Source organism: Misgurnus anguillicaudatus, chromosome 1 (genome assembly GCF_027580225.2).
Source record: "Misgurnus anguillicaudatus chromosome 1, ASM2758022v2, whole genome shotgun sequence".
NCBI classification, from domain to species: domain Eukaryota; kingdom Metazoa; phylum Chordata; class Actinopteri; order Cypriniformes; family Cobitidae; genus Misgurnus; species Misgurnus anguillicaudatus.
This window is the reverse complement of record NC_073337.2, coordinates 22,940,963-22,953,068: the sequence shown is the minus strand read 5'-3', so window position 1 is coordinate 22,953,068 and position 12,106 is coordinate 22,940,963. Positions and strand designations below refer to the sequence as shown.

The 12,106-nt window shown below is 40.2% G+C and overlaps 1 protein-coding gene across 7 annotated transcripts in view; it reads right to left on the bottom strand.

The window, feature by feature from the left end:
* The window catches only part of atp2b1a (ATPase plasma membrane Ca2+ transporting 1a), a 37,630-nt gene that overhangs the window by 17,001 nt on the left and 8,523 nt on the right, over positions 1 to 12,106 (bottom strand). For all 7 annotated transcript variants that reach the window (XM_055189589.2, XM_055189588.2, XM_055189590.2 and 4 more), the window contains 6 exons: positions 5,581 to 5,778; positions 5,220 to 5,477; positions 4,907 to 5,032; positions 2,363 to 2,518; positions 1,976 to 2,014; positions 649 to 804 (listed from right to left, as the gene is read on the bottom strand). In XM_055189589.2, the coding sequence (XP_055045564.2) occupies positions 649 to 804; positions 1,976 to 2,014; positions 2,363 to 2,518; positions 4,907 to 5,032; positions 5,220 to 5,477; positions 5,581 to 5,778 (933 nt within the window). The remainder of the gene's footprint in view (positions 1 to 648; positions 805 to 1,975; positions 2,015 to 2,362; positions 2,519 to 4,906; positions 5,033 to 5,219; positions 5,478 to 5,580; positions 5,779 to 12,106) is intronic.

Here is a 12,106-nt window from a genome sequence, read left to right as displayed (position 1 = left end):
CATGTGTCAAACACAACTATGCAGGAAAGTATTCTGGTATGAATCAACATTCGCATATAGAAGATATAAGCATTTAAAACGAACAGTTTAGCACGTGTGCTTAGAAAGTCTAGAATTTTTATATTATCCTACACTACACAGTGAATAATATGGATTTTGTTTCCCAGAAAACTTCTTGCATAAAGTACATTCAAGCACTTCCAATGACCTGTATTTATGTATGTATATTTTCAAAAACTTCCCAAGGCCTTGAATGTTTTCCTCCAGATTCACAAACTTTCAAGGATTCAAGGACCCGTGGGAACCCTGGCTCAGAAACCATTGGTGATTTTTAAGGCCTCAAGGCAGATTTGCTTGACCTTGATAACACATTATGGGCTGAAATATGATAAAAGCAGTAGGAAAGACCTTGACTGTCCACAACTGGTTAAATGCTATAATATTTTATTATCTCATATTTATTTAAAATTATTTGGTGCACCTTAAATGTACTGGGAATTACTGAGAAGCAAATCTGAACCAATGAATCAGAACTGTAAAATTCCCACAACTCTCATCTATTTACCAATGTGAACCTTAAGGTTAGCTACAGGTACTGAAAGTAAACCCACAAAACCTTGGTGCACGGCTAGCATTTTACATGCCTACCTGCTTTGCCGATTTGGACCGCTAATTTGGTCAGTTTCCCTTGCAAAACCGATTTCTCCTTCTTTGGCAAGTTGCTTTTTTTCTTCTCTTCACCCTCTGCCCCTTCATCGCTGTTTAGAGGCTGCATCTCCATTGCGGCTCCATCTTGGGCTTTAGCTACACAGAGAAAGAGAGAGAGAACAGAAAGAGAGAAATGAGGACAGCGAATATGCCGTAAGGACTCTGTGCTGTACATCACTGTGATTTTCCCCTCGATGTACCACAGGAAGCATTTCCTAATTAAATTGTGGTTCCTTCATGTGACAAATATAATTAAGTGAGAAGAAAAATTCATTATAACAGTAATTATAAATCAGGGGTAATTTCATTATGTGGTCAGAGAAATAAAACGTTCCAACAACTTAAGCGCCACATTCATACCCATCAGACCAAGTAACCTAGGAGACACAAAAACCACACAGGCATCCCGCTGACATACAGCCTCACACGCATAGTCACCCTGATCTCCAATCCATCACTTAGCCCTATCGGCCATAAAAAAGACATGCAGAAACTTAGCCTGATCTCTGGGCAAGCATTCAGCATGCTGAAAGTACAGCCTGCCAATATAACAACACACAGACAAAGAACCGAGCATGCCTTCAATCATTCAGACACAGCGGGACGTCTCTATCCATCGCTCCTGTGGTTGTTTTACCGAAGCGTGTCGCAGTCAGCCTGTGCACGGGATTTAATGGCCGTGTGATGTGAGGTAATGCAAGTGTGTTCAAACTAGCAGGGGGTAAGGGGAGGTGCGGGGGTGAATGTTCTACCGTGGCATGTTTTGTGCTCTACTCACAGGGCCATAATCCTAGTCTGGTGGATTAGAGCTCATTTCTGGCAGGGCGATCTGTGGCCAGGGCTTCAGAAAGCACATACGCGATAGTAAGGGGCTTGTCTGAATGTGGTGGACTCTGCCCTGCTTGGCTAAGTGATGTTAGATAATAAAAGGTTAAAAGAAAGACAGCTGCGGATCTCTGGTCGGCTTAAAGCTACAATGTGAGTATCCAAAATAACCAGCATGACCGGATACATTAACACCTGTTCAGATCAACTTGACACTAAAAACCAGGCAGGAATGCAAATGGGTACCAGAGTAAACTCCCAAAAACCTTTTACCACAGTTTTTCTCATCACTACACACATTTGCGACTCAAAAGTGTGAATAAGCTTTAAAACGATATAGCACTGATGGGTCAAGGCGATGGTTTTAATGCAGGATGTAGGAGGGTAACCTGCTAAGCCGATATGCGGTTCATTATGCCATTAAGTCAATAGGGTTGCTCACCTTTTTTTCTGTTCTCAACAGAGCCATCCTGCTTTTTATCTGTAGAAAGAGAGCAGAGACGTCACATAAATACTTTTGTGTATTATATTAACTATTGTGCAAGAGACAGTTCTGCAGCACACATTTAAACATATCTCCAATTATGTAAATTTACTAAATCAAAAAAGGCCCTATAAATATTTATGCAGGTATGAACAGATGTGTGCCGCAACCTCACGAGGCTTGTAAATCCACCGCTGCGATCGGACCACAAACACGCAAAATTGCAATATGTTTAAATAAAAAAATCAGGAAGGGGCCAACACTTTAAAGGCTGAAAATGCTATGGTTGGTCTATTTTAGTTTCTAAGGCAGGCCAAACGACTATAAATAATACTGGCAACTTACTTTTCTTTTCCTTCTTTTTCTCTTTTTTCTTTTCTTTATCGTCATCCTCCTCTTCTTCTTCTCCCGCACCCAATAACGTGTAGATAATTCCAGATTGGGAATTGACTCCGACAGCAGTGACCAGCATTTTTCCAGAACCCTCCATGACATGAGTTCCTGACAGAGAGATGTGAAGTGAGCATTCATTAGTCTAAGGTTCTGATTTAACCCATTATTAACATTCGTCTCAAGCTACCCCATTACAAGTCTTAAGCAAACCTGTTTACATCTGGTAGTGATATGTATCATAAAAGTCTTGTGTGTGGTAATTTCTTTTTGTGCACTTTTTTGGGCAGTTCCAGACAGGGTTTAGATTAAAACAGGACTAGGCCTTAAGTTATATTTAGTTTTTACAAGCATACCTTGCACAAAACTATTACAGGTGTGCATCTTAAAACAACACAATGGGCACTGATATATTTTAAGATCAGTTTAGACAGCTCAAACAAGCATTTTAATCTTGGACTAGACCCGAGCCCTGTCCGGGAAACCACCCCACACATTTACGCATGTATACAGCGAAGTCCATTTGATCATCCATTGTGGATGTTAATACCAGCTATTAATAAATAAGGTCTTTGAATAAACAAAAAGCCTTGCCTTTCCTTTCACAGGTTCAATTATTAGCTTGTGAAGACAGATCTGAAACGGACCTGAAAGCAATGCCTCATACCGATCTCTATGAGCACCAGCACAGTATTTCTGTTATTGTGCCTTAAAAAAAAAGCAGAAGTGAGTGGCCATTTTTCTGCTGGGGCTTTTAAAGACAGACCCCCATCATTGGCTTCCAAAGCATTCCAGAATCATGTAAGCATTGGAGGAAAGTAATCTATGAAAAACATCAAGAAAAGGTTTGTGCTGGTGTAGACTCAGCGTGCTGGAGAAGTGCCCACTCAGACTCACAAATCCCCCCTCATCTCCTCTGGGATGGCACACAGCAATGTCATTCTATCAGCGGATCAACTGGCTTTCATAAAATGGGATTAGCTGACGATGTGCAATAGGCTCGCTTATAGGGAGCAAGAGAGTAAAGTTGGAAATTTCTATAGTTTAGTTCTTAGGCGTAGGAGGAAAAGGCCATGTTATAGTGATGTGCAGTCAAACGTTAAAGGAAATACAAGTTTTGGTAAAATTTAATAATTATTATTATGTCTTTTTAAACCATATTACCTCTCCCATGTAACAAAAAGATTATAGAAGAACGCATTAGCTAGGGCTGTTGGGGTGAAGGAATTTCTCTTGTGGTGATTTTGCATGGCTCACTAGCGTGGTATGCGGTTTTACTGCATTTATTTATTAAAATACAATTATTATTTAAATCTAGAACAACAAGGTGTCTTAAAGAAATTAAAATTAGCCAATATTTCTGCACGTGTAAATGTACAAAACAAATGCAATACAGAAGGCAATACATATATATTATATTATATTATTACATAAATGTCCTATATTTAATTAGTAGATAAATGAACATGTATATGTAAAGTATGAAAACGAATGAATGAGATATTGTTGATGAAAAACTTGCATATCTAAATGCCCAGATGAGAGTCAACTGTTCAATCAGTAAATAATAAAGCCAATTAGTTTTATTATGGCTCTTTGTATTTGCATTGATTAGTTAGATTACAGTCATTTTAAAACTGCATGTAGGAGGCAGACGACGCTAATTCTGTCATCTCAGTTTCACTTTTTCCCAACACATTCACTGTATGATTTACCAAAATACTAATAGCCTAGTAATACATTTTGAATTGAAATTTATGAAAAAAATTACTTTCTTAAAGACAAGTTCGGTATTTTACACTTAAAGCCCTGTTTTCAGATGTTCATGATGAAATAGAACGGTCTTGACTGAAATTTGGACATATGATGCTGCTCAAGGTTTTTCGGTTTCTGTTTCTATCACCCACTACCTCTACAATGGCTGCATGGGTGCACTGGAACAATCCCTCCTAAAATGCATTAAACCCTCGTCCACAAAGACGTGAAACCCACCGAGTGATCAGGGGTGTTCACCGACACGCTCACACAAAAATCGCTACAAAAGATGCACTCCAACAGGTGTTTTAGCATTCTTGTAAACTTGTGGACCTAATTTTCCACAAACGCCTCACACCCGTATATTCTTCCGTTGAGAGCTTGAATAATAGACACTCCTGCCCAGGTGGTGGCGATAATCCACCTTTGCCAGTTGCAAGAATACAAACAACGTTCCCGGAGCAGAGTAATACCGTACCTCACAGCACATCTAATACAAGTCAATGGAGTTGGACAAAAACTACTATAAAACCTGTTGGAGGGCATCTTTTGCGGCGGTTTTGGTGTGAGCGTGTCGGTGAGCGCCCCTGGCCACTCGGTGAGTTTCATGTCTTTGTAAACGAAAGTTTAATGCATTTTAGGAATGAGGTGGCATTTAGTGGCTTTTGCAACTGAGCTTCTCATTTAATAAATCATAAAGTATAATATTTAATCAATGCCATTGACTGTAGATTAATGTCCTACCTGACAGCAGCATTGGATCCTTCTGCAGCGTTTTTTTCACATGATCACACTCTCCAGTTAAAGCACTCTCATCAATTTTTAGGTCATTGCCCTGGATGAGAACGCCATCAGCAGGCAGGAGGTCACCTGGCAGAGAAAGCGTCCAATTACAATACTGTTTATAATTTCTGTAGAGTTAACTATGTAAAGGTATTAAGTAATAATCACTCAAAAAAAAAGCTTTGGCCAGCATTAAGCATGGATACAAAATCAAGACTGTTAGCATACAAATGCAACAAATACTTTTGCCATCTCTAAAAGAACGTAAACTTACCATAGTTGATTTGCGCAACGTCCCCAACAACGATCTCTGCCACAGGAATCTGAATAACTTGCGCTCCGCGAACCACCGAAAACTTTTGTTCTTGTTCAATTCTGTTCTGCAAGCCGCGGAACTGCTTTTCTTTGCTCCAATCGTTAAAGGCCGTTACGAGCACCACACAAACAACAGACAGGAGGATAGCTGCTCCTTCTATCCACCCGGCCTCTGCTTCTCCTTCATCGTGCGCTCCTCCTTTTGCCTCCCCGCAGTCTGCACCCACACATACAAACAAACAAAGATACACAATAAAACTCAGCTACACATAAATGTAGAATAATAAAATATGCATGAAGGGATAAAACAGGTTGCTTACCTATTCCTTCTGTGTTCGGAGGTTTATAAAAAGAAAGGCCTAAAGAAACTATTGCTGCCACTTCCAAAATGATCAGCGTTACATCCTGTAATGCTTCCCACACTAACTGGAGAAATGTTTTTGGCTTTTTAGGAGGTATGAAATTTTGCCCAAATGTTGCTTTTCTCTTTTCGATATCTGAGGGCTGCCCACTTAATCCTGGAGGGAAGAAAACAGGGGAAAAGGGTACATTAATTATTCAAGTAAATAATGAACATGGCTTCTTCTCCTAAGCACAATGCTATGCCTAATAAGTTTCAACAAGATTCAAGATAGGAGTATTACAAGCAAAGACCTATGGGTCCATGTAAATTCTTTGTGCTACATTATACATTAACAACATTTTTATTTTATTTTAGGTATGTCTGCAACTGGAACACAGTAGTCATGTGTATAACAATGACTGGTAACATACAGTTTCGTTATATTTGTCATAACCACTTCAAAATCTTGGTTCATAAAGAAATAGTTTAACAGAAAAGTGTAAGGATACATCACATTACACATCACCAAAATAATCAACAAGGGACTGAACCCATGACCTTTGCTTTGCTAATATACAATGCCACACCAGGTGAACTACAGAAGCACTACATGTTCTGTATTAATCCAATCATGAGCTATTATCACAGCTAACCTATCAGTAATGGCAGTTCAGCAGTAAAAATATCCACATTATAAGCCTTAAACAGAATTGTAACTGTGTAAAAACAAATCTAACATGGATAGCACAAAAACAAAAGTCTGCGTCGACATGCAAGCTCCATTGCTGTCATTCTCAGGTATCATTCAAATGCACCGGTTTAACAGCACGTCTTGGTTTGCTGATTTGCATAACTCTCTTATTCAAAGCAGGTATTCAAAGAGGTCATGGTGTGTGTGTGTTCAGTTCATTTATGTTTACCACATGCCAAGAGAAAAAAAAGGTGTATAACATGTGGTAAACGTGGGTTCGTGTGAGCTTTGTGAATGAAATAGTGTATTGCACATGATCATCTAGTGTCTGGGATCCAGAATGAATGAGTACGTGTAAGTGAGCAGGACGGCTTCACTGCCAGACCAGAGAGCAGACTGGTCAGCAGAGAGCCTATTGTCATGACAACAGCCTTTACATTACTCAGCAAAGCAGTGCGCAGCTTTAAATCCGAATGGTTTCTTTGCATATTAACGCTTAGCATTTCATAAGCATGTTTCTGGTATTGGATTATATAATACTTCACTTTGCTGGCTTAAACGTTGACTGTGCTGTCAAGCTTTTTGATGTTATTTATTTAACAGATATCTTCATCCAAAGCAAATAACAGGGCAATAACGTTCCTGCAGAAGCATAACTGTCAAATGCACATAGGAATTTTCAATAACGCCTTCAAAAAACATGCATATAAATGCTGTATGCTGCTGGTATTGAACTGTTGAAACAGTAGGTGAGATTCTAGGTTCCTTAAATAATGAAAAACGATATAGAAGTAGGTTCATAAATTCGGTTAGATTCTTTTTTCCATTTCGATTCAATCTAATATCAATTAGTTAACAATTTTTTTATATTAGAGACCTATTTTGTATCTTTGCTTGAATACTTAAATGTACAAGGCCTAAAACACATGCAAACGTTAACATTAGGTGACCCTGTTTGGGCAAGTTACAGTTCTGTCAAGTGGCCCGAGCATCGTTCATGCTCGTCCCAGGCAAATGGGCACTCCTTATTGTCGAGCCTTGAGGGCGCACTCACACCATCCAAACCAAACCGTGACCCAGTGCAATACTCCCCCCCAGAAGCATGCAATCCCACTGTACTTTTAGCGTTCCGAGCCCAGGCACGCTTTCGTCATTAGGATGTGATTGTTTTGAACAAAGCACGAAATAAAGTGCTCTCTTAACACTGGAACATATCTTAAATGTTAAGTTTGTGTTTTTATTTGGAGCCATTTGGTGCGTGATGACACGCAGCCCTCTCACATGCTATCATATTGCTTAGTTGGTCTGTCGCGTGTGCATTCATGTAATCCTGCTGTGTGCATCAGAAGTTTTTTTCACAAAGGCAGATAAAGGTGGGTGGTCACGCAATTGACATCTCTTCTTTTGAAATGCGCTCTGGCGCAATTTGCGATAACATTGCCCGTTCCATGCGTGAGCCCAACCTCTGCAAGCTGACCAGGGCGCAATTAACCAAACCGCTCCTGGGGACATTAGAGAGCGATCGCACTAGTCAAACGAACGAGGCCGTGATGATCAAACGCGCCCAGGCGTGGTTTGGTTTTGACAGTGTGAATGCGCCCTGAAACAAAGCATGCATATTAAGTAGTGATTAATTGATATTGTTTTGTTAAATTAAAAATCTATTAAAATCTAAAAATGTTGATTTTTTTTACATTAGGGCTGGGCGATTTGTCCCCTATAAAAAAACTCTTAAAAATTTTTTTTGGAAGGAGCTGCCCTCTTTCGCTGGCTGTTTTTGCCATGTTGTTTGTGTATGCATGCGCTGCCCTCGGGAGAGGAGAGGGGCAGAGGGCTGCGCCGCAGGGAGCGTGCTACGGAAACCCTGAAAGAAGATTTGGCGAATGCAAAATGTATGTACTGCGCTATAGTGCAGAGGGGGAGGGAAAAAAATTATTTTTTGAAAATATGAATCGATTTGACCTACCAACTCGATTTTAAAATCAAATCGATTTTTTCCCAGCCCTACTAGGCTTGCCGCGATAGTCGGTGAAACGGTGATAACCGGTGCTTCAGCCTCTCACCGGTTAGATCACTTGCCCACCGCGACACCGTCTTTCACCGTCGTTTTGATATTTTCGTGTAATTACATCATTTAGTTTCGTTAGAGAGAGCAAACACACTGAATGTGTGTCTGCTGCCTGAATTTAGCGGAGCTGAACACACGTCACATCACAGAGCAGCAGGTGTCAGATTTCATTCCTGTCAGAGTTTGCAAGGAGAGCTGACTGACCAGATGATGTAAGAAGCGGCGTGCTTACTCGCTTTTGTTATAATATACATATATGATGTTTAATATAAACGAGATCATTTTGTTGTTGTGTTTTTCATCAAGAAAAATAATAAAACCATCATTCAAGCAGCGTTTTATGGAGAAGTAGCCGGTTGCTCTGCTTGGGACTGGCGGGTTCTGTGAGAATTACATGCGCACTTTGACTCAAGCACTTAATTAAACCAGCTGTTGCACTCGCATTGCACGCAAAACTATACGCGATTTAACGCAGCTTACGCAAGCAATGCATTTAAACAGTTGCGTAATTCAAAAGTGAAAGTAAAATGTGCACGACTGCATGCGCATTTATAAGCCCCTCCCACCCGGTGATACCAGGATCACCGGGTTTGTGACGCGCCGATTAACCAGTGGGAAAATTCTGTCACCGCGGCAACCGTAAGCCCTACCCTACATTTTAGTGGTAGAACCAGAAATTACTAATCTTCAGTGTGTTTACTAAGCATTATAAATTTGGTAACATTTGGACTATTTCGGTGTGCGGCAAAATTTAACATTTTCAAATCCATGACTGTAATGCTATAATTTTGAGGATGAAGTAAACCCAGCTGACCTGAATCATACCAGTGGTACTACTTAATGAATAACAGCATCATAGCCAAACGGGGTTACAAAACATCACTGTTGTGCCAGTGCAATAAAGTCAAGGCTGTGTATTGTGGAAATTGAGGCTGAGGATTAAACCTTCTCTCTGCTCAAAAAGTGGGCTTTGAAAGAGATGAGTCAGGTCTTACGCCACTGTCAAAAATGCATTCATGCTTCAATGAATATTTCAATTCTCTCACTCCAGCATGCACAGAGTTTGCCATATAAGCATCACTAAGGGAAGATTAAAGTCAACATGACACGAAAAAAATCTAGAAATCATTAAAGCCGACTAAACCCATCAAAACAAGACATTTCGACAGCTTTTTACTCATATATGCATGATATAGTTTTTCACAGAGTGCTGATGAACCACCAATGATTGCTCCAAGTGCCAACACAGTGGTGTGCCTTAGATCTAAAACTAGTGTTTGCTCGTCCCGCCTACCTCCATCTGAGACTCTAAGGGCAATAAAAACAGTAGCCTCTATGGAAAAGGGAATGTTGTTTTCACTAATCTCAATGTCATCAATCCACAAAAGAAACCAGGTGAGAGACTAACAGAAAATTCAATACATTTAACAGGCTAGAAGTGTCAAAAAATAACTAGGTGGGCTTAGTACATCTTATTAACACCGCCATCAGCGGCATCGATGTCCAGGTATTCATCATGCTGTTGCCGAGACGTGCGCCTGCATTAAAATCATTCCTGCATGTACAAGTGACCCAAACAATGGCATTTCAATAAAAACAAATGTGCATTAAAGCACTAAACACAGCTCACTTCTTCAAAATGTAATACAACTGTCTTCCGTCCTAATATGAATTGTTCCTCTAGTTTATCGCATTGCACAATTCACACATGTAGACTGCATAATACTAATAATTTGAGGAAGCTTTCAGTGGTCTATTGTGACAGGGCTTATCCTAGTCCCAGACTAAAATGCGCGTTTGAGCTGCCTTCTTTGAAAAAACAGCTTGCACTGACATATCTTAACATATATCAATGGCATCGTTTTATCTCAAGATGCACACCAGTATTGTTTTGTTATAAGATTTGTTTGTAAAAACTACTTAAACGTCCTAATAACTAAGGCTTAATCCTAGATTAATCTAAACTCTGTCCGGTAAAACCGCCCCTAGGAGTTGCTGTGCTTGGAATAAGAAATGGCCTATTTACTAATTAGTAATCCCTTTTAAATTGTCAAAAGCTCTTTTAATCTTGAATGACTGCTTAACTTTCTATGGCAAAGTGATCTGATTAAGCTATAAAATGTGTCATAACAGCTGGGCTGCCTGCCAGGGGACGAGGCAAGCTAAACTTGCGAATCACCGTAGGGCTCTGTTCTCGGTTGGCTACAAGGCGTGTGGTGTGAACAAAGATGTTTCAATGTTACCAGTGTGACTGTCCATAGTGAGATCGTCCTACAGTCAACCTGCAAGATCGGCAATATGCAAAAGCATCGGGGGGCCGGGGCAATAGTTTCATTATTTTTTATCCTTTTTTACTCATTTGGCAACAGTCACAACCGCACCTTCTTAAACATGATGCCATTAATCAGAGCATGTCATTGATGCCCGGGCGCGCTGTAAATTACTCGCGTGCCAGGTAACGGGAACAACGGGTTTTAAAACCCAGCGTGCACAATAACCTCTATAATGCTGCATGCATTACAAGCTCAAGCTTGAGCTAAAGTCCGAGCCGTGCGCATTACAAGCTCAATCGTGAAGGGAAAAGCCCTCCAGCTCTCTCACGTGAGGAAGAGCATACAATGCGCGTTGGTGTCGGAAGTGCAGGTTATGTTAATGTGAAAATATGATGATGATGAATAATAGAATAATAATGATTTAAAGCATTAATTGGCAAACAAACTATCTATCGTCACGAAGTTTATCGCTATCAGTGATGTCAGACTATCGTCAATAGACAATAATGTAATCTATCGGCACAACCCTAGTGTGACCCCATTATTCAAGTGTCAAAATATACATTTCCAGTGACGCTGTAGTTTCCACTTACACAATAACAAAGGTATAGCTCTGTGCTACAGACAACACAGTAAGCCTCTGTTTCAATCACTCACTATTTCATCACCTGCTAATAAAAGTCAGACCTTGCAAGGGCAGGTGACATTACATACAAACACGCCGTACACATCGTATGACTGGATTTTCTCGCTGTCAGGACTGAAAGATCAATTTCAGTACTGCACCACACGTAATTTGTAATAGGTCTCATGCAGAGTGGGTACTGTTTGAAAAGCACCCCTGCATAACATTAACAATGTTAACAATTAGTGATTCTTGCGATTTGTCGCAACAGGACGTACAATTTATTTTATATTTATTTATTCTATAATTAAAGAATTAAAGAGACATCTTTTGAGCTTAGCAAGCAAGCAACTACCCAGTTCAAATAAGCGACCACCCAGAATCTCATCGCATGGGATGGCAGCAATGATTGCACAGGCAAGCGGCCAAGTAAAATTTTTCATGATGTAGTTCAGTCAGTTCTCTAGCAGTAAGGATGGGAACTCCAAAGTTGACACATATCAATGTGTCCTTTGATATTTTTGTGATCGGTCATGATGCAGTACATTTTTGCTACTAAACAAGCAAGCATACTAGATAGTTGACTGCTGTATTCTCAAAAAACAACAACCAATCGATACAATGAAAGGCTGGCGACCCTGATGTTCACAATCGAATGAGACAGTTGTCGCTCACAGAGCCTGCGGAAAACTGCTACGAACGTGGTGCCGTTTTAATCTGGGATAAAACTAAAAAAATCCCTTCCCCCAGAGTTCAATCGAGGTCAGACCAGCGATTAAACCTAATGTCTACAGAGAGGTAATAAACCAATGGTGGTGTAGCTGTGGGTTACACATGGACACTGAC